Source organism: Narcine bancroftii, chromosome 8 (genome assembly GCF_036971445.1).
Source record: "Narcine bancroftii isolate sNarBan1 chromosome 8, sNarBan1.hap1, whole genome shotgun sequence".
NCBI lineage: Eukaryota > Metazoa > Chordata > Chondrichthyes > Torpediniformes > Narcinidae > Narcine > Narcine bancroftii.
This window is the reverse complement of record NC_091476.1, coordinates 107,985,297-108,011,560: the sequence shown is the minus strand read 5'-3', so window position 1 is coordinate 108,011,560 and position 26,264 is coordinate 107,985,297. Positions and strand designations below refer to the sequence as shown.

Sequence of the window (26,264 nt, the reverse complement as noted above, 5' to 3'; positions counted from 1 at the left end):
GCCATAACAAAGCACTATTTCAGAAAGGATTCGTTAAATGGCGGAGAAATAACATCAGTGATTCCCACGATGGCTATTCCCGCACCTGAGGTTAGAATCTACCATAAACCTGCACTAGAAACTCACCTTGCTGTCATAATATTTCTCTCGTTTGTCTGTGAGGACAGATCGAATGACATTACCCGAATATTCGATGACCATCTCACCTGCATCAATGTTTCGTTTACAGAAAAGGCCCCGTCCATGGATTGGTGACCTACAGCATTTACAAAGATGGAAAGAGTAGAAGGAAAAAATAATAATTTATTTTGAACAAATTCATTAGATCACAACAATTTATTCTTAAAATCTGGCTGATAATTTTTTCTGTTTTTACTAACACCATTAACATACTTGGATAGGCTACCAATTTTACTCTATCACTTCATCAGTTACGAATACCAAAGAACAACTTCATGATTTCATTTTCCTATCCACTTTCCTAAACCTCAAATGCAATACCAGCCATTAACCTGATTATCTCAAGATCCAAGCGAAACTGTATAATTTACCTGCTTCATTGTATTGACTCAAGCATGTAGATATTTCTCACCTCAAGGCCACTGATCTAGAAATAAATGGTTCAGCAAACAAAATTGAATTCCTTTACTTACAAAAGTAAGCACGGAGACTGCTCAATTTATGATAATAATGAAAGCTATGAAAGGCTCAAAACCAATAGTACCTGTACTCAAACAAATGAAAAATCCTTTGTACCATAACGTTAGCCACAGGGAAGATGTTGGAAGAATAGAGAATGGCAAATGTGGTCCCCTTGTTTAAAAAAGGTAATAGGAGAATCCTTGGAATTATATACTGGTAAATCTAATGTCAGTGGTGTGCAAACTATTGGAGAGGATTCTTAAGGATAGGATTTATGAGCATTTGGAGAAGTCCAGTCTACTCAAGGATAGTCAGCATGGCTTTGTGAAAGAAAGGTCATGCCTCACAAGCCTAATTGAGTTTTTTGAGGAGGTAACAAAAGAAATTGATGAAGGTAGGCAGTAGATGTGGTCAATATGAATTTTAGTAAGACATTTGACAAGATCCCCATGAGAGACTTGTTCAGAAAGTCATGAGGCATGGGAACCTTGGCTTTGTGGAAAAAAAAACTGGCTTGGATGAAGAAAGCACAGAGTAGTAGCTGAAGGAATATATTTGCCTGGAGGTCAATGACTAGTAGACTTCTGCAGGGATCTGTTCTAGGACCCCTGCCCTCTTATTTTTATAAATGACCTTAATGAAGAAATGGAAGGATGGGTCAGTAAGTTTATGGATGATTCAAAGGTTGAAGGAGTTGTGGATAGTATTGAAGGTTGTCGTAGGTTACAAAAGGATATAGACAGGATGCAGAATTAGGCAGAAAAGTACAGATGGAGTTCAATCCGGATAAGTGTGAGGTAATGTATTTTGGAAAGTCAAACCAGAAGGCTGAGTACATGGTTAATTGTTGTATACTTAACAGTGCGGATGAACAGAGGGATCTTGGCATCTAAATCCATACATCCCTCACGTTTGCCATACAGGTTGATAGAATAGTTAATAAAGCCTAAGAGATGCTGGGCTTCATTAATATGGAGATTCAGTTCAAGAGTTGAGTGGTTATGTTGCAACTCTACAAATCTCTGACGAGACCTCACTTAGAATATCATCTTTAGTTCTCGTCATGCCATTATACAAAGAATGTGGAAGCTAAGCAGAGGGTGCAGAGATTTACCAGGATGTTGCCTGGATTGGAAAATAAGTCTTATGAGGCAAGGTTGGCAGAGCTGGGACTTTTCTCTTTGGAGTGAGAAGGATAAGAGATCACTTAATAGAGATCAAAAAGATTCTGAGAGGCATCGATAAGGTGGACAGCCAGTGCCTTTTTCCCAGGGTGGGAATAGCAAACACCAGGGGGTATCTCTACAAAGTGAAGGGAAGAAAGTTTAGGGGAGACATCAGGGGGAAAGTTATCTTTTTAAAATACTTGAATGCCTTGCCAGGTTTAGTGGAGGTGGTTGAAACATTAGGAGGCATTTAAGAGACACTTAGACAGGCACATGGATGAATGAAAACTAGGGAGCTACCCAGTTGGAAGGGTTTAGATTTTTTTTATATAAAGGAATTATATAGGTCGGCGCAACATCGAAGGCCAAAGGGCCTGCACTGTGCTTAAATTATATATGTTAAGTTGAGAAATGACTGAAGTATAATCGTAAGGTGTACAATTTATTTCTGGAAAGATCTTGAAGATACTATTTCAGATAGTTATCCATGGGCTGCAATACACCCAGCTATCAATCACAAATACTACTCATACGAGTTGCACCTTTGAGCGTGAACATTGGCCACGAGACAGAGGAACAGAATAAGCTATTCAGCCCATCAGGTTTGCACATGATTTAATAATTAGAAGCTATTTGACAAGCTCTTCACTTTTTGATTTAACATACGACGACAATCAAATACATTAGGTCTCCCCTCAGGCTCCAATGCTCCAGAGAAAACAACCCAAGTTTGTCCAACCTCTTCTTTTAGCCTATACCCCCTAATCAAAGCAACATTCCTTGTAAATTTATTCAATATCTTTCCAAAGCCTCCACATCTTTCCTGTAATGGGGCAACCAGAATCACACATAATAGCCCAAGAGCAGCCTTAGCAAAGTTTTACATAGCTGCAAAATGACCTCCTTATTTATATACTCAATCCCCTGCCCAATGAAGCCAAGCGGACCATTCACCTTCTTTACCACCCTACTGTATTTGCTTGTGTGGCCACTTTCAATGAGCTATGAACTTGAATTCTCAGATCTCTGTGCACATCAGTGCTTTAACCGTACATGTTCTCCTTCAAATTTAACCTCCCAAAGTGTAACATTTCATACTGGTCTGGATTAAACTCCACATGCCTTTACCTGTAACTGATCTAGTACTCTTTCATAGCCCTCCATACTGTTCATATCTCCACCAATCATTATGTCATCTCCAGAGAGAGAGAGAGAGAGAGAGAGAGAGAGAGAGAGAGAGAGAGAGTGTGTGTGTGTGTATTACTGTATGCACACATACACAAATATATATATAAAAGTTATTGTCATGAACAAGTCATGAAATTCAGTGTTTTGTGGCAGCATCACAGTGTAAACATTCATACTATAACCATATTACAACATTACTGTAAAAAAAATAGTGCACAGAAAGTAAGGCAATGTCTTTGGTTCATTGATTATTCAGGAATCTGATGACAGCGGGGAAGAAGCTGTCCTTGTGCCATTAAGTGCTCGTCTTTAGGTTCCTATACCCTTTTCCCAATGGTAGCAGAGTAAAGAGGGCATGGCCTAGGTGGTGGGGGTCTTTGAGGATAGAGGCTGCTTTTTTAAGACACCACCTCAAGTAGATGGAGTGAAGTCTGCTGCCTCTGATGTCACAGGCTGAGTTAACAACCCTCTGGAATTTATTCTTGTTCTGAGAGTTGGAGCCTCCATACCAGCCAGAATGCCCTCCATGGTACACCTGTAGAAGTTTACAAGAGTCTTCGGTGAAATACCAAATATCCTCATGAAGTTTAGCCGCTAGCGAGCCTTCTTCATGATTGCATCAACATGGGAAGCTCCAGGACAGATCCTCGGAGATGCTGACACCCAGGAATTTGAAGTTCTTGACCCTCTCCACTATTGAGACCTCAATGAGGACTGGCTCGTGTTCCCCTGACTTCCTCCTGAAGTCCACAATCATTTCCTTTGTTTTGCTAACAATAAGCGCAAGGTTGTTTCCGTTGCACCATTCAACAAGCTGATCCATCTCCTTCCTGTATGCTTCCTCATTGCCATTTGTGATTCAGCCGACAACTGTTGTGTCATCAGCAAATTTGTAGAGGCTGCAAGTCATTAGTGTACAATGAATAGAGCAGTGGACTAAGCATGCATCCTTGGGGTGCGCCTGTATTGATAATCAGTTGTTTCCAATTCGTCAAGTTGTTTCCAATTCGTATTGACTGTGATCTTCCAATAAGAAAGTCAAGGATCCAGCTGCGGGGAGGGGGGTGGGGGTGGATACAGAGGCCTTGAATTTGTAGCTTCCTGACCAGCACAAATAATAATGGTATTGAAGCCCAAGCTGTAGTTGATGAACAGCAATCGTATGTATGAATTGCTGTCTTCGAAATGATCCGGAGTGGAGTGGAGACCTGGCAATATTTCATCTGTTGTGGAGCGATTGTGACACTTCAGCATTCTTTACACTATGCTCTTGACCATCTACTTGGTGAATACTGATGCAAAGTACTCATTTAGTAGCTCAACGACTTTTTCATCCAAGTCGTTGATGTACTTCATCATGATCTTTTTCTCACACTATGACAGGGATAAATGATGGTAACCCAGAAACACGAAATATTGTGAAAAATTAAATGAAGACAATCATTATCACAATATTATTAACAGCTTAAAAAGTTCTAACATAAGCTGGGAGTGTTATGCAGAAATATATTTCCCCTTACCGGTAGACACCAACTGCTTCCTTTGATGTCTTTTTCAAGTGCCGGAATCGCATGGCCATAGGAAGGTCCATGCTGGTTGCTCGACTACAAGTTCAAAGAGAGTGACATCAGCCCACAAAAGACATGATTTATTGTACTAACTTCTTGGCGAAAAACTAAACAGAAATCCTCTTCAATTTACTATACATTTCAAAATTTATAACTTTCCTTACAATTTATTTTCTGAAACCTATTGCAATTATATAGATTTTAAACAAGTACCCAATTCTTAATAGAAACAAATTATGGAGAACATTTTTAAGCATGTACTAAAGATTACATTTATTCACATTCATTTCAAGATTAACAAAAGATAATGCCACACATTCAGCATTCGTCAACTTTAATCAAAAAATGTTGAATGCCACAATTGTTCATGTAAAAAGAATTAGATGTTTTTAGTTATTTATACAGATGATATTGAATAGGCCATCCTGATGCTACATATTTATCGTCTTTGTTATTGTAACAGTTTCGGAGGCAGTATAAATGAGATACAAACTGTAGCAGTATCTTGCTTTAGTTCTTGGACAAGCTCATGTAAATTAATCACATTTGCATTGCGTTCAACAAATATCCGATTTCTTGTATTAAAAAATTAATGACACTTAACATCAAAACATGAATTTATCATTTATATGCCAATAGACCTAATGGTTGTCTGCATTCACATTCAATGGTGTACAAATGTCAAACCTGAAATGTCAACTACGTATTTATTCCTCCAAAGATGACATCCAACTTGCTAAGTAAACCGTTCTGCATTTTTTTTATATACCTTTCCAATCTGTGAAGGATGCACTGTAATTTTTACAATTCATAATCCATTACTTGAACCAACCGTGCTGATTTAAGTTGCACCTCCTCTTCCTCCTCCTCATTGGGACAATAATCTGGTGGCTGCCGATGTTTTGAAGCCAAGAAATTGAACATGTCAAATGCTGACTTCCTATATGAATAAAACAAAGCAAGAATCCCTTTTGAGGCAATTTCAACACAACTTTTCCCTTCCTTCACTGAACATAGGTGATGCCTTTGCTCTTTCAAGTGTTTAAAGAGATGGCCAAAATATGGCATCAAGCCAAACCTGCAATGCACATTTAGTGCAAGTTATACTAAGTTGAGGTTCACCCCTGGAGGATCACTAAGTGATTGATTGTTACTTAAATTGGATATTGTCATGAGTATTGGCAGCAAGAACTTGAATTAACATTGTCTCATAGTAGCTGATTCAGGGGCTATAAGAAAATTGTTACTTAGTACAGGTACATGATCCTTTATCCGGAACCCTTGGGGGGACAGTGTGTTCCGAATTTCGGATTTTTCTGTATTTCGGAAAGCCCACCCGAATTGTGCTGCCGTATCCACCCCTACTCCCTTCCAGTTGCCCGGCCGCCTCTCTCCCCACTTTTGGAGCTTTCCAGATTTTAGATGTCCGGATAAAGGATCGTGTACTTGTAGTAGTTTAAAAAGGTACTGAATAGTCCAGGTTTGAAGAATACCTTTGCAATGGAGATTTCTGGGACTTCAACAAAACTTTCCACATTTATTCTGAAAATCCTCAAAAGATTTATAAAAGATTTAAGTGTTTGTTTCTTGCTTATTTTAAAAGAGTCACCAAGAAAAAGGAAATGCTTGGCTATCAGAATACTGAAGGATTGAAGGAGGAAGAGAGAATGCAGAATAATATTTGTTCCTGTAGAAGAGGAAACAGGAGAGGGAAATGGATTCCCTGCCCACTGAAGGCATGGATATTACCACCCATCTGTCTGGAGCTCTTCCATCAAGAACTGTTTCCAAGAACTTTACTCTTTACAGCCATCCTAACTCGTGCAATTCTGCCAGTATCTTTCATACCTTGTGGAAGTGGATGTATAGAGCCAACTTGCATTGTTTCATAAAAATTCCATCTAATCAATGCTCAAGTCCTGTACTTTAGAAGTTCAAAACATGAGGGAAAAAAACTTAAACTTTGATAACTGGCAACTAGGACCAACCTTTGGTGCTGAAATCAACTCTAATTTTTATTAAATGCACAGGGTAATTCAAAATATAGTTCATGGGACAATTAGTGACACTCTTAAGTTACTCCTCACTTTAAATGATATCTTGCAAGTACCGTATGCATCCTCAGCATTGACATTAAAAAAGCAATCATTCAATCACAAAACAGTAATCCTTCTGCCCTCTGAACAGTGCAGATTCTCAGAAGCTTGTCAAGCAAATCCAGTTCCATTTCGTGTCTTTGAAAGTATACTAACTCAGGACTGACACCATCTGGGCAAGAATTTACCCCAGCTCATTTTTTTTCAACTTTAATGATCGACTTGCCTGGTTACACTTACACTGAGAAAAAAAACAAGTTCAGGTTATTGATGTAATGGGTTTGCTTTTTGGAAAACAAAAAAATATGGAAGTGAAGCAAAAGATTTGGAAGCAACCAACAATTGAAAACATATCCAATGAAATACTTTAATAAAATGCTCATCAACATGCTACACCTAATGCTTTGACAATCCAGCTCAATGTGTAGTCATTTTGGTATCTAAAACTACTCATTTGCAATATAAGCTTTTGTTTTAGTTTTACCTTTGGTGTATCTCAGCTCTTGCAGAACCATGTGGATTGATAGGGAGCTCGTCTACTTCTTGATGCTTGTGGAACTTGAAACTGTAATTCCTGCAACGTTTTGCTCCATAAAGCTGTTCAATTAGAAACACCACTGCATCATGGGAAATGCCCAGCATTTTCAAGCCATTTATCCCTGCAAATGGAAAAGCAATGCCATAAATATATGCTTGTAATCAACCTGGGGTCACAAAGTTTTGGATTTGCAGTCAGAAAGAACTGGTTAGAACTTCTGTCCAAACAACCATTTCATCAGTCTATCCTTATTGTACTAATTCCATTGTAATGAGAAAGTGCGATAATTTAATCGAATCTCATTGTTTATCACTGTATTTTACCTACTTCTGGAGCTGCAGCAAACAAGAATTTCAGTGTATTTACATATTGTCCTTGTAGGTACAACAATAAACTCATAATTACAAAAGATCATCGCTGAATTATGAGTGTGGAAACCGTTCTGAATGTCAACAGATCAAGGGTGATCCACTTCATCTTTCTGAGATAATGAATGGAGATGATAATGTGGATGGAAAGTAAGTACATCTTCTGATGGGAGGCCAGAAAAAAAGCATAAACTGAGTTTCAACTCAGCCCTCACTGAGTGACACCAGGAAACATTACTCAACATCATTAAGTATAAGAAAATCTCTTCCTAAAAGAGATATCAGGATTGGATTGGGAAGGGGACAGTTGGGGAATGAAAATTGAAAATTTCAAAACTGAGATCAAGGTAACAGAACAAGAGTGGGAAGGTGGAACTCTGATCGAATGCCAGAATAAAGCCAAGGAAATTAATCATGAGCAAAAGATGTTGGAAGAAATGAATTACTCTCAAAGTCATCTGTTCCTAAAGCAACAAGTCATGTACAGTTGAACTTCAAAAAAGTCCAACTTTTCTTGATGGCGGTGCAACTGTAGCTCGAAGCAGCCAATCTGGACACCAGTGTTACATTTACCGAAGTAGGTGCCATGAAGGAACATTGGAGTGGACCTAGGTCAGACTCTGGATTGACAGGGAACGGGATAGGCAATGCTGGAGACATCACGAAGGAAGCAGACCTCTTAAAAGTTGCCACAGTCCGGTGGTCATGGACGAAACCCTGGTGGGGATGGCAGTGCGGGGAGTGGAGTCAGTGGCGGAGGCTGTACCACAATCAGCAGGACAGCGGTCGGCAGCCTCAAGGTGGGATGCAGCTGCGAGGGCAATCTGTGTCGCTGACAGCTGTGCTGCTTCGGGCTGGAAGAACGGCATAGAATCGAGGAGATAGTCTGAGGGTCTGGTTGGGCACCCACGGTGGGTATGTCAGCTGGAAGTGAGGGGCATAGTGGCAGTCGGTGCCAGGGCCAAAGCTCAAAGGAACTGTAGACTGAGAGAGTTTCCCCGAAAAATAGGCTGAGAACTCGGTACCATCTGCAGCCTGTTAGTGGTCGGAAACCTCAGACGGTAACATAGTGGAAGGCTGTAGCAGCCTCTGGATGGGGGAATGGCAACTGCTAAGCCAGGAGTCACTTTGTGCTGATGTGGATATTGTTATCCTGGGCCCGCGGACTGGTCTAGGTCTATAAACATGTTCTGTTCACTGTTACTTTGGTATATTCTGTTGAACTAGTTTGTTTGAAAGCCTAATGTAATGTGATGCTGTTAATTTGTAAGGGTTAAAATTGTAATTGGGAGGCTGGGACAAGATGGCGACCATGGTTTGTGATGGCGGCACAGCAGTTGCTTGCAGTGGCCCTTTGCTACGGTACCATTTTGCCCACTCCTATGTATGTTATCATGTTATTAAGTAACACCTGTCCTGGAGAAACACAATCTCGTTTTTATGGCTGTTTTACGGTTTTAAAAATGATAAACTCTGACTGACAAAACAATTGAAAAAAAGGAAAAGAAAGAATGAAAAAGGAAACAGTAAATGCAATTTGGGTAAAATTTTACACAAGCATCATCATCAAGCTTTACAACTTGATATATTACAACAGTGTAAAATCCCAAAGTTCTCCAATTTTGCCATTTCTCCCATGGCAAGCATATTTTCCAGTCAATAAATAGATGAGCAAATAGCTCATGGAGCCTCTGACACCAGGAAACTAATTGACTGCCCTCCCTCTGCAAAGCAAGACTCCATCTACATAACAAGTACACCAAGAATCTATCATATCAGACAGTTTGACATATAGTAAACAAGCCACATATGTTAAGCACTGGAACACATTTATTAATTATTCTGTTCTGTGGGGTATACATGCCTGTATCCAAGTGAAATTAATTGAATTGTTCATTGTCACTTGTAGAGATACTGAAAAGCTGTGTTGTGCACACTATCCAGGTAAGTCAACCTCTACACAATGCAAGAATAAAGACATAGTCTTACATTAAATCAAAAAAGTATAGCCCCCAAAGTACTTTTTAAAAAAAAAAATCACCCACCTCAAAGAGAAAATTCCCTTTACAGCAAATACTCCTTACCAGAAAATGATATGTGCTTCAGGCGGGCATTGGTTCGAGCTTCCTGTACTTTGTCTGTCAACACCTTCCACCCTTCTACACAAAAAAGTTTACAACAATCAGAAGCAAAACAAGTTGGTCCAATATATTTTTTCTATCATTGCAATAAAATTCTGTCTCCTGTAAGTTATCAGATTCATAATTCTCCTTGTCATATTACATCAAACTTCATCAATGTCATACTCCCAAAAGGTATGTATTTCTCCCCCCCCCCCCCCCCCCCCCCACAATAGAAACCCAGAAGGGGGAATGTTGAAAAGAATAAAAGATGGCATGGTAATTTTCATGATCTGAGGGTGTTGTGATGTGCTCTTTTGAAGGATACCATAGAGTAACAGAAAAGAACATCTCATTCATGTTTATCACCAGGTAATTGGTTATAAGGGTGAGATGCTACTCCGGGAGAATTCACCTCAAATATTGCCATAGGATCTTTTGCCTCCCATTGGGAAAAAAAGGCTAATTTCTCAATGCAATATTTCCTCAGTACTGCTGTAAATTTTGTGGCCAAGTCACAGGAATTGCAGTCACATGACTTGGACCAAAGGGACAATGAACTGAATTGTGGAGGACATAAAAGAGAAAGGAATCCCCATATATGCTGAAGGGATGAGGTATCAAAAACAAGAGGAAAAAAAGACAATGTCACAATACATTCCGATTATTCAGAACTACATGTGTCATCTAGGACTCTCTGGCCTCTCCACCGAGGGAATCAATGGATTCATCCAAAACAGCATCAAGTGATTTTAAATCTCTAATATGCAGCTTTACCATTTATTTCACTAAGGTGTTGAACAGGTCTCTCTTAAATCATTTATAAATTATTCTTCTGTTAATCTTTTATTATGAAGCTTCAAAATTGAACAAGTATCAAAATAAAATGTCATACAATAATTGCAATCAGAATATACAGATAATTTTCTATGTCATTCTAGAAGTATTTGGAAATACAGTGATTTCTCTTGGCATCTCTTAATGGTGCAACTGCGATTATAAACCAACACCCATATTGTTAATCATTTTGCTTCCAAGGTAATGAAAATGTTCTCTTTATCAAACCCTTGCTATTAAACCCTTCACTCCACATGTGTATGATCAGTAATTTATCTCTACCTTCAATGTTGTCACACTGGATCTGAAACCCATCATCACTTGTGATTTGAAATAGCAGGCCTTTTTTTGATTTCTTCTCATTTCTGATCTCTCTTCTCTTTTCCTCTTGCTCAAGTAAAGCAAGAAGAGGAGAAGTAAAGGTGTCATCATCATCTGAACTTTTAGATTCTAATGGGAAAGAACAAAAATTATCAATAAAAAAATTTATCTCAAGATTTCAAATATCAGAGACAGGTATGAACAGGTCCCAATACTAAAACTTACAAAGATGGTTGGAAGGGTGTCATGAATCTAAGGGGGGAAAAAAGTATCCAAATACTAGAGCACATGTACTATACAGTGTGCTCATGAGTGCAACACTGGTTGTATCCATTTGGAAAAGGCTTGGGAGGATTCTCTCTATTATCTTAATCCAGCAGTACCAAAGAGTAATGGTCCAAAGACCTTTCATGATCATTAGCTTTTGACCAAGCAAGGATGCAGTTAGGATAGCAAAGGAATAAGAAATTAATGCTCAAGACAGAATGATATGGAGTTGTGAACTGGCAGCTTTTGTCTCCATCTGAAGCTTTGTGCTCTTGAGTGACATCATTTACAGGTTTAAAGGGTGATGACAAAAAAACATCAGAAACATTGGCTTTGTCAGAAATGGGAAAGAAAAAAAAATTAGTTTCAAGTTACTCAGAGAGTGGAGGTGGAATAGATAGAATGAAGAGGAAGGGTGAAAATGGTATGGGGACACATCGTTGATAAAACCATCTGGTGATAGGTCAATGAGAATAGTTAAAAACAGACTGAACAGGAGTAGCCATTCAGCCCCTCAAGCCTGCTGTGCTATCCACTAGAATCATAGTTTGTCCACTTTCCTGCCCTTTCCACATAACCTTTAATTCCTTTATTATATAGATTTCACAATCTGAAACATACACAAAGATTCTGCTCCCACATCTTTGTCCGTTCTAAAAATTGAGAAAAAAAATCTTCATCTTGGTCTTAAATGGGTACTACCTTACTTGGACTCCAAGCATCCTGGTTCTGTATTCTCCCATGTGGGGAAACATTCTCTGAGTATTTAAGTTGTCAAGCTATTTAAGAGTCATGTATGCTCCAATAAGAATTGCCTCCCATTTCAATGAATCCCAAGGATCTCTATGGACAATCTCTCCATACACAGAATCATTTGATGAAGCTTTGAACTGCCTCTAATTAAAGAATATCCTCCCTTAAATAGGGGGATCTAAATTGTTCACTGAACTCTAAAAACATTCACACTGGTACATCATAGATTTGCAATATCACTTCCTACTCTTATACCCCAACCCTCGCTTATACCCCAACCCTCTCTCTTTTACCCAACCCTCTCTCTTATACCCCAACCCTCTCTCCTAAAGCGAAGGCCAATATTTAATTAGCCTTATTATATGCTGTCCTTCAGCACTTGATATGTTTTTGCATGACATTTACGCCAGAAGTATAGGAAATGCCCAGAAGATCAGGCCATGTTAGCGAAGAGAGAAAAACTGTTATTATAGGCAGATAACTTAATTAGCTGGTCAGCTTGGATACAAAAAGAAAGTGAGTCACTTGAAATTCAACAACTCCTTTCAGTTTTTTGCTTTTCAATTTCTTCCCTCTTTTGTCTTATTTTAACCTCTGCAATTTTTCATCCAAAGGCTTCAGATTTGGCTCCCTTGCTTTATATGAATGTCTACATTGAATCTGTTGAAGCCAGTAATGCCTTCAACTGTTCTAAGACTAACTGGTGTAGCTGCATTCAGTTCACTTTTGTATAAACATCTTTTGCCCCTGAGAAAAATGTGCTTTCTTCAATTTAGAATTGCTGTCCACTGTCATAACTATGCTAAATTAACTGAACAATAATCAACATTACAAGAATGGCCTCACATTCAATGGGTTTGCTACAAATTTTTTAAAAGTTCATGAATGTTATTAAAGAAGTCTACATCCTCTGTATCTTTTGAATTGATGGTACCCCAGTTAATTTTAGGGTAACTTAAATTTCCGTATTTTACCATTCTCAGGTTTTAAATGTTGAACAGGTTTGTTTGTAATTTCCACCTGCTTTGGACAGTAACATTCCCAATCATGTGTAATGAAATTTAATTGTCATTGTGCAGGTACACTAAAATTCTTACTTTTTGCAGCCACATAGGCACATAATGTATTCTAACTATTAGTACACACTAAATTGAGGTATTTTACATAATTGTGTGGCTACAGCAAATAAGAATTTTGGTGCATTGTACTTACCTCCATGTCAAATTGTCATTTCATGTACCACTTGACTAATTTACTACTTTACTGAGCCATCTTGTTGAGGAATCTCCAATAAGTTTTTCTGACATTAAAAGTACAAACAATGAGTCATAAACATTTCTAATTGTTCCTCGGTACAGACCTTGTCATAGCCAGTTTAGCTGGTTTATTTTGATAAGGAGGCAACAGTGCTTCCAATACAGCTAATTTCTTCTTACTATTTCAAGATGATGCAAATGTAAATGTCTAGCTACAAACATAAGAAGCACCTATTAGAACTCTGAATGAATTAATGTGAAATCTGAAGACTCTAGAGCTCCAATCCAGTCATTCAAGCACTCACATAACGGCATTTTCATGTTTCTGCACAATACTTGATGCTTACCAGTGACAAAGTCATACTGTCCTTCTGCATTTGAGGTTGCTGTGTTCATTGGTTCAAGGGGCTGTAGCATTGGTACATGCTCCATTTGACTAGGGAGTGAAAAGACACTGCTTTAATTAATGATGCCCCAACACAGATTTACAGCCATTACTTAACACAAATTCAAGCACCGAATGCTTAAAAGGTGGGAGTCAATTTGAAATATTTTGAGATGTTTTTGACATTTTTTTTGCATTCTATGTTTGCAACTGTTGCAACTCATTTTGAAGCATACTTAACGCAATCAGAAATCGGTGGTTCAAGTTTCATCTCAGAAAGGACAGCATATGAAATTACGGGTGTATTTCATTGCCAGAGGGGCCAACTTTCATAAGACATTAAGTTGAGGCCTATCTGTCATCAAAAGAACAATATGATCTTGTAGACCAATTTGAATGTCAATAAGGCTGATGACCAGTTTATTTTATTCCCCTAAACCAACATCATTAACAAACAGATCTTCTAATTCACTGCCTGTTGAATCTTCCCAATTCCACATTTCCTACACTACAATAGTAACCACATTACATCAATTATTTTTATTGAGTTTTATCAGAAAAATAAACAAAAAAGCAGTAAATCAATTGCAATTAAACTATTGCAGATTTACAAACAACATAGGATAGAGTAGCAATACTAAATCCAATAAATGGTAAAAAAATACAATATTGTAAGATGTAGGAAAGAAAAAAATGAAAAGAAAAAAAATTCAAATCCACAGCAATCGAAGTTAAAATTCATAGCGTATGTATTGTTAAATCTGAACAAGTGGCCTTAGGGAATCCAAACAAGTAGGCCCAGTGACATTCATCATTGCACCTAATTATTCAAATTAGGTGCAATGTGAGCTATAAATGGGCCCCAAGTCCTATCAATAGAAATCTTGATTTTTGTGACATTATGCCTAATTTTCTCCAGATTTAAAGAGGACATAATACCTAATAACTCATCTTTCCATTTTAACAGAAATGCTCTTCTTGCTAATATAGTGGAAAATGCTAAAACCTGTTTATTTCTTTAGAAAAAACACAAATAGTGCAATTACCAGACATGGCTCTGAAGTGGTCCTTAATATGGTTGAAAAAGTTCTAAAAATGTTGGTCCAATATTTTTGCAAATTAGGGCAAGTCCAAAACAATGAGGCATCGAATATTTTATATTTGTCTGGACTTTGGAAAAATGTGCACAATTCAGCTCTTTGAATTGACTAAGACTATGAATCGTAAATCAGGCCCAAAAATGAAGTCCATTCTTCATCTAAGAGATATTCGAAGAATATTACTTTTGTTGTAATGTGAAAAAGTCAGATGAATATCCTAATCGGATTGAGATGGATTTGGAATCCCTCAGAAATACGTCCATATGGGAGGTTTTGAGGTCATCTTTACCTATATTCAAAAATTGACAAAGAACTTAATAATGTCACATAGGTTGAAGATCTAGAATCAATTCAGAAATTTTTTGGACTGACAGGATTTATAGTAACAAGCCCTATAATATCTATTTATGTCAACCAGCTATTTTAGATGCTGATTTTTGAGAATGGATTTTTTTTTTTAAGTAATAATAGTTTTAAATATCTTTTTATACAAAAATATTTTATATCTCTTCAACAATTGGGGATGATATTTAATCTATCAAATAGAAATTATTTCAGATAGTATCAAATTTTGAATTTGATACCAAGCTTTTAACATTCCTGACCCAAATTTTATCAATGAACTCTTTGAGTTACAATTTACTCATAAAGGAATGTTATCTGATTTATATTATAAACTAATGAATATGAAAGCAATTCCTTAAGTGGAATTAAAACTGAATGGGAGAATGATCTGAATACATAAATTCTTAAATTGCTCTGAAATAAGCTTGGATCAAACTAGATTGCTGTACATGGAAATTCATTCTCTTTTGTTAAGAAATGAAAGGGAGAACTGAGTATTGTACTCATGCCAAACCTACTAACTCTTTATTTCACATCACTCTTGTATTTCTTCTTAACTGTTCCTAAATGGAAAGTTAAAAGAACACAAAATATTGGGGGGGGCCTTCAAATTCACTTGGGTGCACTCACCCAACTACATTCAGATTCATTCCCTTAACACCAGTACAGATAAATCCATGTTCCATTCCGACTGACTGGTCATATCTCATAGTGGACGTATGTCGGAAATTCACTGTATCGGTGTTATCATTAGTCAAATACAACATGGTGGCCACCAAGGCCAAAACCAGCTCTCACAAAAGGATGGCCACCCCGCCATAGGTGTTATTTGCCTTAGGCCCCTACTTTCACCTGTAAAAGTGTAATTTTTATATTTTTTTAAAAATGTACGGATGGACTTAAGTCGCATAGGGTTAAGCCTCACTGTACCATCTACAAAATACATTGTGATTACTTCATTGGCTACTTCAATAACAGGTCCCAAATTTTCAACTACAACTACCAAGGAGAAGTGCTTCAATTGCATGGGAAAAACTACTATGTGCATACCTCCCTCCAAGTTGCACATGGAAATACAGTACGTTTCCGATTATCCAAAGTGCTTGGGACCAGATGTTTTTCAGTTAACCCAATTTTTCGGATAACCAAGGAAAGTAGCCCATTAGCGTTAGCAAATACTTGTATTGGCCGTCGCTGATCCCGGACACCTCCCCACCACTGCCGCCAATCCTGCCGGAGAGTCCAAGGTCTCTACTCCTGCTGCCGATCCCCAACACCTCCCCACTACCATAGCTGCTCCTGCATGGGAGTCCGATCCCAACTCCTGCCACTGTCACCAATCCCCAATGCCGCTGCCACTCCTGCCCAGGGTCCCCGCTCCTGCCCGAGAGGCCAGTCTCCTCGATGACACTAGTACAGCAGAGAACCAGTACAGTGGAGAGTAAGGAAGAAGTAGAGAGGGGAGGAAGTTACCTGAAACAAGGACAATGTCCCCATGTGCTGCCTGACCCACCAACTTCCTCCAGTCACTCACTGATGGTTTGAGATTCCAGCCTGCTTCTCTGAGCCAGCATCCAGCCATTCAGCATCTGTCTTCCTGGCTGGTTCTGAGCCCTGTGGTTACCAAACAGGTGCTAACAGCACATCAGAGCTCCAAATGAGCACTGTCGGGTGAAAATTAATTTCATCTTGTGACATCTCGTTGCCGCAAAAAAATTTTTTTGTTAATTTAAGATTTTCAGTTAAGTGGTTTTGGGATACTCAAAAATGTACTGAATATTATTTTGTTACCATCATGGGGTAAAAAAAAAATAATGTTATTTCCAATAGTACCTCCTAGTACTTCAGGAGAGGGACAGTAGCTCATCATTTTTTCCATGGAAATAAACAGTAGCCTTGACATGATTCACAGATCCCAATTAAAGATTTCCAGTACTTGCTCCAGTTATCCCTTTTGGATGCTTATTAGGCATAGCTAGACCATAAAGGCTGTGTTGTTGAACGAAGAGCACTAACTGAAGAAGAGATCAAAGACCTCTTCTGTATGTTCCTACAAGCAGGTGTTTACTGCTTCTCTGCCCCTAATGAGTTCTTTTTCATTCCTGGTTATTGGTAAAATGGGCTATTGGGTACTGGGATTATAAATGGCTTTAAAAACATTGTAAAACCTGCAAGTTACTGACCCTCCTACATTCTCTCCATTCACCATGTGTTCTTTAGGTACTGGGATTTCTGTTGAACTGCCTTCAGGTGTCCTTCAATCCATTTCTTTTCACTTGAGTGGGCGAAGGTTACAGTCGAGCTTTACATTTGCCAAACATAAACACCCCCACCATTCTGTTTTTGCATTATGGGAATGGTTTTGGTAGCATCATTGCCAGTTATATCCACATAACCAATCTCATTTTCCCACTTCCAATTTTCTCTTTAATTCAACCTCTTATGGCTTCAGACTGCAGAAGGCACCTCCTATCCAAGTATTTGTCCTGGAGCCTCAATGCTAATGCAAATCACATAGACTTGCCAGCGGCTATAATTTGTGAGGTGTCTGAGGAGATTCGGTATGTCACTGAATACACTGGTAAACTCCTACAGGTGTATCATGGAGAGCATTCTGGCTGGTTGCATCGCTGCCTGGTATGGAGGCGCCAACTCTCAGAAGAAGAATAAATTCCAGAGGATTGTTAACTTGGCCTGCGACATCACAGGCTCCAGACTTCGCTCCATCAAGGACCTCTACATGAGATGGTGTCTTAAAGCAGCCTCTATCCTCAAAGTCCCCCACCGCCCAGGCCATGCCCTCTTCACTCTGCAACCCTCAGGAAAAGTGTACAGGAGTCTAGAGACAAGCACTCAACAGTACAAGGACAGCTTTTTCCCTGCTGTCATCAGATTCCTGAATAATCAATGAACCAAAGACATTGTCTTACTTTTGAGAATTATTATTTTATTTTTATAGTAATGTTGTAAGATGGTTATAATATGAATGTTTACACTATGACGCTGCCACAAAAACCCAAATTCATGACATTAAATTCTGATTCTTTATTCTGTCCCCAAGAGCAGATGGTCTGCTCCACCTCTGCCATCCATCAACACCATCATTAGAAGAGCTTGTGGTTTCCTCAGCTGAAGCATTTCCCTGCCTATGCCCGTAGCATCATGTGAAACATGCAATAAAGGCAAACCCTTGAACTCACTTGGCCTGCTTTTCTTTGACATGAGATGCAAATGCTATTTCAAATCATTCCAGAAAGGATGATGGTCAGTAGGTACATTGTGCTGTTCCTTCCCTATTCTCCGCAAAATTATTACTTTCAAATATTCATCTAATTTCCATTTGAAAGTTGTAACTGAATTTGTGCCCATGCATATTTAGGTGGTGTAGGGCAGATCATAACTACCTCATAAGCAACAAGGTCACTCATGTATCTTGTGACATTCAATGACCAATTTCATGCTCAAATATTATGTTAATGAAACAGATTTTCTTACACATGAAATACAATAAAGAGTCCACAACAGTGGTTCTCAACCTTTTTCTTTCCACTCACTTTAAGTAATCCTTATGCCATAGGTGCTCTGTGATTAGTAAGGGATTGCTTAAGGTGGTATGTGGATGGGAAGGTTGAGAACCACTGTTTTAATCATACCTAATTGACTCGTTATGTGAACCGTTTCACAACTCCAAAGGAAATGGGCCAATGACAATTTTTCTCAAGCAAAATATTTCAGTAACAATTGGGTCCAGAGCAGTGATTCTCACCCTTCCCTTTCCACTCACGTGCCACCTTAAGCAATCCCTGACTGATCACAGAGCACCGATGACATAGGGATTACCTAAAAGTGGTACGAATGGAAAGAAAAAGGTTGAGAACCACTGGTCTACAAACTCCTCTCACCTTAGTGAATCAGAATCTTGGTGACAATCTTCATGCTGTTGCTCATCAAGTTCCATAACATCTTGCACAGTTGCTCTTATTCTTACATGAACAGAACTGAAATAACATTAAACATTGCAAACAGGGAGCCGATTTATTTAACAAACTGACAACAACATTAAACAAAGGCTATCAAAGTTACTTCCCGGTGTTTATGCGTGATCTTTAAACTGATGGCTTTAGCTGCATGCAGTTCCTGCTAATTCAATTATTTCTTACTTCTAAACAATTATTTTCTCAGTTATTAAAAATAAATGAATTACATTAAATACTGTAGGACATGCCAAGCTATAACACTTCTGAATCTTGACACTTTAGATCTCTGGTGATCTAGGTTCCAATCAGATATCTACCCAATGATCAGACAAGTAAACTGCTTCCAAGTTGCCCTCTCTCCAAAGACCTTTGGTTCTGGGAGAAACTCTTCTAAAAATACACCCAATCTCTGAGAAAACTGAGCACACAAGCTAAATTTTGTTATGAGCAATTTACAATTCTCCGCTGCAATGCCTTTAAAAAAATCAGTTTACCAGATGCAAGAAAAGATCATTCAAGAGTTGAAGCATTTGATGCTGAGAAAAATCAAAACTTTCAGAAACGTCCCAAGACTGAAAGAGACATGATTTCTGAGCAGCTTAGATTAACATAGAAAGTTAATAATACTAAAAATGTAATACTTTCAGTCAATTGAACAAAGTACAGTATTGTGTTTATGCAAGATTTATATTTAACCAACTTCAAATTAAAACTTGACTGCTTAGACTAAAACAGGAAATCTAGAATACCGTCTCCTTGTCCAGTATACTACAAGGTCAGACAAATTTGCTCGGTTCACAACCCAGGAGTTCAATATGTAAGAGGATTGCCATTTAAGGCAGACATGATAGTTATATTAAAATGTAAACATCCCTTAGTCAGATTGAAAAATGGTTCTACTTACTAGATTTCAAAAGCATTTTCTACTGATAGAGTACTAGAAATCATAAGGAAATTTAAGACATGAAGAGTCATACAGAAAGACATCCTCAACCCATACTGTTCAAACTGATCAACGGGAAACCATCAAAATCAATCCCATTACAACACTTGGACAATAGCTATCTATACCATTGACAACTCCAGTGCTTGGTTGGGTTATTTTCTAAATGCTATGCATCAGTGTGCTCCAGATTCTAACCATTCTTTGGTTTAAAAAATGCTTGTCAGATACCCCCTTTACTTCCTACCCTTTACCCTAAAACCTATGCCCTCTTTATTCAAGCACTGACTATGGGAAAAGAATTTTCCACTGAGCCCCTCATAATCAGGTCCCCATTACCTCCTTCAAAACAAGGAAAATAAACCCATCTCTCCCAGTCTTTCCTTGTAACTGGAAAAAAATCCCTTATCAAGCAATATTTTGGTTAATTTCCTTTGCATTTTTTTCCAGTACAATCAAGTTCTTCCAACAGTGATATCCAGACTAATATTCCAGCTATGGCCTAACCAATGCTTCATAAAGATGAAACCCTCCTGCTCTTGTATTCTATGCCTCAGTTAATGAAAGAAAGTATCCTGTATGCCTTCTTCACCACCTTTTCTCCGTGCTACCACTTTCAGAGATCCTTGGACTGGTAAACTGTAGTCCCTTTGTTTCTCAACATTCTACGGCCAAATATTTATGTAGGACTGAGGCATTCTTAAGATCTGATGAAAGGCATTTTAAATAACATCTTTATTTGTTGTGCACCTGAATTACTCACCCCTCACTAGAGGACAGGGGTACACCAGCTGAGTCTGACTCCTGAACATCTTGATGACCTCCACAAGATTCAGTCATGACATGTACCACCTTGTGCTTTTTATTGTTCAGTTTGTCAGAAGAGGACGATGCCCGTTTTACCCGCAGCTTGGTTCTTGGAGAATCTGGAGATACTACAGGTGACTGGTCAGTTGAAGAGGAAAACACAGAAGTTACTGGAGCTGGTGAAGCCAGGGTGGAGTTTGAAAATATAACTGTGTTGCTCATGACACTGGATGGCATGCTTAAAGTGGTAGTTGATATCTGACCACCTGAAATGCAAACAGCATCTAACTGGGCAGTTGTTGCTACACATTTGCTTGGCAACAGTTGTGTTCTCGGATGAAGCTGATATGTCCCTTCTTGGTCAGATGGACTTGGTGCAACTGGTACAGTGACAGCTGGGGTGGAAGGCAGCAAGCATATACTTTGTGCTGGAGACAGGGGTCCACTGTTTGGGCTTTGTGATGGTCCTAAATGTTGAAACATACCTGCCCCAGGCAAGGTCACTGCTTGATCTGAAAGCCCTAAGCTCTGTTGACTAGCTTTGATTAACAAATTGCTTATTGAGCCAGTAATATCTGTTGTCCCAAGCAACATGGGTGCAGCTAAGGTAACTGCACTTTGACCAAGAATATGCCCAGTTACTGCACCTGGACTGGTTGCTGTTGTTGCTGTGTGCATGGATACAACATTCAAAACAGACTGTCCTGATCCTAATCCTGATACATTTCCGACTGTCAAATGAGTATTTTCTGGACCAACAATGTTTGTGGAACCGACTGCACCCAGCGTTGGTTGAAGCTGAGGCACAGCCAAAGATGCCTGTTCAAAATACATCACCGCAGATTTTGGACGCTTTATGATGTTTGGAATTGTTCGCTGGGGTCCTGTGGTTGCAAGTGCGCCTAAATCCACTAACCCTGATGGGTGAGCAATCCCTCCAGGAACCTGCGATGGTGGGAAGTTAATTGAAGTCATATTTGGTACAATTTCTGAAGAAGAACTTGAAGTTTGCTGGTATGAAGGTGCTAGTTTCTTACCCTTTTTAGAAGGCAGTCTGTTTATTGGTCTTTTTTTAGCTTGGCTGGATCCTGGACTAGAGGTTATGGCAGTAACAAGATCTGACCTCTGACTGGACTCAGAACTTAAGACCTGTGGATCTTGGGGTGATTGGACCCCAATGAGGAGGCCGGAGGCAGAGCTGGTGCTGTTCGACTGAAATGCTGATGCAGTGGGTCCAGCAAAGGAATGCAACTGAGGGTGCTGTGATAAAGTCATCAGCCCACTGCTGTTGGTCATGGTAGCAGAAGTGTATATTGACTGAGAAGCTGGCATACTAACATTTAAACCAGTTGCCAAAGCGAGGCTACATCCCATAGAAACATTTTGTCCAAGAACTGTATTATTTGACTCAATAACTGTTGGTGCAGTTCCAACTGAAGGTGCAAGATTTATTTTTTGTGTAACCCCATTGGGAAGAGTCTGAAGCACGTACAGTGCTTGCCCATGTTGATTGACAAAAACAAGGTTTTCTGTTCCTGGTTTAGGGAGTGATGTTGCAGTCTCTGCTGTAGAACTTGTGATGGGAGCAGGTCCAGGACTATCTGGACTTGTGACATATTTCTGACCCTGAGGTAGCACAGAGGGCGAAACGGATACTGGAAGGACAATTGGTGAACTAGCACCAACCCCTGTCAGATCCTGGTTGTTAAGTCCTTGTTCCACCTGAGTGCAGGTGGGCGAAGTTAGCTGATCATTGTCCATGTGGCTTTGCATGAACTGATCTGATGCCAGGTGACTTTCTCCAGATGGCTCCACCACCTGATGTCCAATCAAGGAAACCTCAGGTTCATTTACTGTCACCGATTTCTCTCCAGTTACTGTAACCCCCTTCTCCACAGACTCAGTAGCAGGTAAATTTAGTACAGATGGATCTTCTGATGAGGCTAGCTGGGATGTTGAAATAACAGTAAGGCTGCTGTGACTTTGGTTAGAAACAGTTGGGCTGCATGTAGTTAAAACAGAAAGGTCAGATGGCAGCTCCAGGGGCAACTCAAATGGCTCCTCAGCAGGAATGGAGGCCGAGACGACACTTTCCACAGGTTCTGTGCTGGGCAAAGGCTGGGAAAACACTTCAAATAGACTGCCCATATCCTTTCCTCTGTTACTAACCAGACCTAAACCCTCACCCAGAGTTATAAGTTCAGATGACGACGACTCTGGACTTTCACCTAGAGCCTGCATAGATTGTGTATTCTTAAGAACAAAGTCCATGATGTCAGATGGGAGAATATTGCCACAGTCATCATTATTATTGTTATCCGAATCATGAGCAGCCTTCAACAAGTCCGTGTTGAAACTATCCAGCAAATTCTTTTCAGAAGGTGTGGTGGAGTGGCCCCGTCTGGGATTATCTAATGAGGTGAGAGAAACCTCCCCTAAGGAGTCTTGGCCCTGAGACTTCACTCGACTCACTGGAAGGCAGTTATCTAATTTTGAATCATTACCTTTCAAATCTGAAACTGTCTTAATGCCATGGTTCTCTTTCTCTCCATCAACATTTCCACTGTTGATGGCTCCATCAAGGTCCAGACTTTCAGTTCCATTTTCTTTGGATTTTATTTTGTTCACTGGTGTTGTTTTACCTGCTGTTGTGGTTACACTAACATCACTTTCTGGGCCATCATCAACACCATCAAGTTGACTTATCCTGGGCATACGACAATCTTCCTCACCATCAAAGAACCTGCATGGCTCAATCCTTTCTTCTCTGTCAGAAGTAATAACTGTTCTCGTGAAATTGTAGTAGTATTCCATATCTTCATCAGATGATGTACTAGGATCATCAGCTCCATCTACCTGCCCTTGAGTTGACTGCTCTCCACGTTTTTTTCCAGAGGGATCTCGATAGAATGGAAAATCTTCCTCACCATAGGATTTTACACCATAAAAGGGAGTCAATCCAAAGAAAGTAGTTGAGCGTGCACGGGCACTGCGTCGGGGATATCTCCTTTTGTTTGAGTCATTGTCCTGAGTTTTGTTCCCATCGCCATCCTCCTGTGTGTTCTGATTTCCACACTGCAGCACGTGCTTTTGAAAAAGGTTTTTCACCCTTTGTTTGTAGACCTTGTTGCATTTTGGGCATCTCAGGTTTTCCTGCTCATTTTCTGGACTTTCGGTCATTGAAGTCGTTACAATTGAAGAGGACAATGGCTCATCACCTTCCTGAGAACAGGCAGATATGGATGTGCCCACACTTTCATCACGATCCTCATCAACAAGGTAGTCAGACTCCAAATATCCATGAATTTCTTGCTTTGGAGAACTGTGAATTTCCTTTTTGCGAATATCAGCCCGGATTTTGTCAGATGTGGGTTGAACTCCATCATTAATATTTACAGGGAGATAATGTTCAGTACCTGAAGATTTGTCACCAAATATAGGTTTAGGTTCTTCTATAGTTAGAGCAGTCTCAGCTATTTCGAGTAGCGAATTGCTGGATGCTTTTGGATTAGCCTTTAAATCTGCAGCAGAATCAGAACATGGCCTTCCCTCAAAATGCTTTCCTGTCTGGGCTCTACTACTTCTGGGAAAATCAGATGAAGATACTTTAGTGACCGATCTCTTCTCTGTACAGTTTGACCGAGAGTATTCATTTCCTGTCGCCACAGACCTTGTTCTCTCAGCGACTTGATTGTGAATGTGATCCTTGCTTAATTTTCCTGCAACCACAGTGTCCTTGTGTTGTTCATTTGGTCTTCTAGAATCTTTTTGTTGAAAAGATAACATGCAGGTTTTAGTTTCTTTGCAGAGTGGTGTCACTGAGTTAGAATTTGTAAGCAATGCACTATTATTACGTGCTTCTTTCTGTGATGTCCGTGATACTGATACTGTGGGAACTGAGGTAGACATCAATGGTAACACTGACGTTACCGAACCATCCAACATACTTGCAGGTGGATTGGTCTCACTTCGAGAATGGTTATCGGACAACATTAAAGGGCGCTCTTTTGAACTGTGGTGCCCAACACATGCAGGTTCTGTCCTGTTAGTCTGCAAACCCAATATATGAGAAACTCCTGGATGATGTAGAGCAACAGAATCAGTACTACTGATTCGCTGCCGGCTAGAAGGACCGGTATATGCTTGGAGTGAAACACCAAGTTTGTCTGACTGAAGTGCTTTACGAAAAGTTTCGCCATGTTGGCTTCCTATGTCTGTATCTGAAGATGCACTGAGGGAGGTCAGTGGAGAAGTATTGATGTTACCACTTGATCTTACGTATGTTATGCCCATTTGGGAAGGAGAAGCCATCTTGTGCCTGGAATGTTGGGGTGAGACTGAAGTTGTACTATGTCTCCTGGAAATTGTGCTCCGTCTCCCTGATGACAGTAAGGCATCAGCAAAAGTAACTTTCTCATGAATCATTGGTGTGGGGCTCCCTTTAAATTAAACATAAAAAGATGACAATTATTTCAAATCCCATTTCCACATTTGTTTATCAAGATGCATCAGCCAGAGAAAGAATCATAGAACCATGGATCACTTCAACCCAAAAACAGGCCCCTTCAGCCCTTCTGGTCTGTGCCAAACCATTTTTTTTGCCTAGACCCACTGACCTGCACTCCATAGCCCTCCCATCCATGTATGTTCCCATCCATGCACCCAAATTCTTCTTAAATGATAAAACTGAGCTCACATTCACCACTTCAGCTGGCAGCTCGTTCCACACTCCCACATTCTCCCTGAACTTTTCACGTACCCTCAGTGGAAAAAGCCTATCTACATTTACCCTATTTATCCCTCTCATAATTTTAAATACTTCTATCAAATCTCCCCTTATTCTTCTACACTCCAGGGAATAACCTAACCTGTTTAACTTTTCCCTGTAACTCAGTTCCTGAAGTCCAGGCAACATCCTAGTAAAACTTCTTTGCACTTTTTCTATCTTATTGTTATCTTTCTTGTAGTTAGGTGACTAAACTTCACAAAATACTCCAAATTTAACCTCACCAATGTCTTATACAATTTTACCATAACATTCCAACTCCTATATTGATAAGTAAAACATGTAAATCTGTAGTTGAAGTAAAAACACAATGCTGAAGAAATTCAGAAGGTCAAACTTTGTAATTTTGTCCTTTGTTTTCCATGAAGGGCTCAAGCCCAAAACGACAGTCATGTATTTTTACTGTTGCTATATAAAGGCCACTGTTTGACCTGTTCAGTTTCTCCAGCTTTGTGTTTTTCCTATACTCAATACTTTTATATATGAAGGGTAATATGCCTCAAGCTCTCTTTACAACATTATCCATCTGTGATACTACTTTCAGGGAATTATGTATCTGTATTCCCAGATCCCCCTGTCCACTGCAATCCTCAGTGCCCTACCATTGACTGTGTATGTACTTTCTTGGTTTGTCCTTACAAAACTAACACTTCACACTTGCCTGCATTAAATTCCATCTGCCATTTTACAGCCCATTTTTCCTGCTGGTCCAGATCTCTTTGCAAGCTTTGAAAACCTTCTTGACTGTCCACAATGCCACCAATCTTAGTGTCATCTGCAAACTTGCTGATCCAATTTATC

General features: G+C 39.4%; 1 protein-coding gene across 7 annotated transcripts in view; it reads right to left on the bottom strand.

Annotated features, from left to right (window-relative positions):
• Nucleotides 1–26,264, bottom strand: part of kmt2a (lysine (K)-specific methyltransferase 2A) — a 143,995-nt gene that overhangs the window by 8,827 nt on the left and 108,904 nt on the right. For 4 of the 7 annotated variants that reach the window (XM_069894772.1, XM_069894773.1, XM_069894775.1 and 1 more), the window contains 9 exons: nucleotides 20,634–25,116; nucleotides 18,853–18,948; nucleotides 13,468–13,556; nucleotides 10,806–10,973; nucleotides 9,651–9,725; nucleotides 7,145–7,319; nucleotides 5,397–5,504; nucleotides 4,517–4,600; nucleotides 127–256 (listed from right to left, as the gene is read on the bottom strand). In XM_069894772.1, the coding sequence (XP_069750873.1) occupies nucleotides 127–256; nucleotides 4,517–4,600; nucleotides 5,397–5,504; nucleotides 7,145–7,319; nucleotides 9,651–9,725; nucleotides 10,806–10,973; nucleotides 13,468–13,556; nucleotides 18,853–18,948; nucleotides 20,634–25,116 (5,408 nt within the window). Of the gene's footprint in view, nucleotides 1–126; nucleotides 257–4,516; nucleotides 4,601–5,396; nucleotides 5,505–7,144; nucleotides 7,320–9,438; nucleotides 9,523–9,650; nucleotides 9,726–10,805; nucleotides 10,974–13,467; nucleotides 13,557–18,852; nucleotides 18,949–20,633; nucleotides 25,117–26,264 lie in introns of those variants that run through there. The other 3 variants (XM_069894778.1, XM_069894774.1, XM_069894779.1) reach the window with 3 other exon arrangements.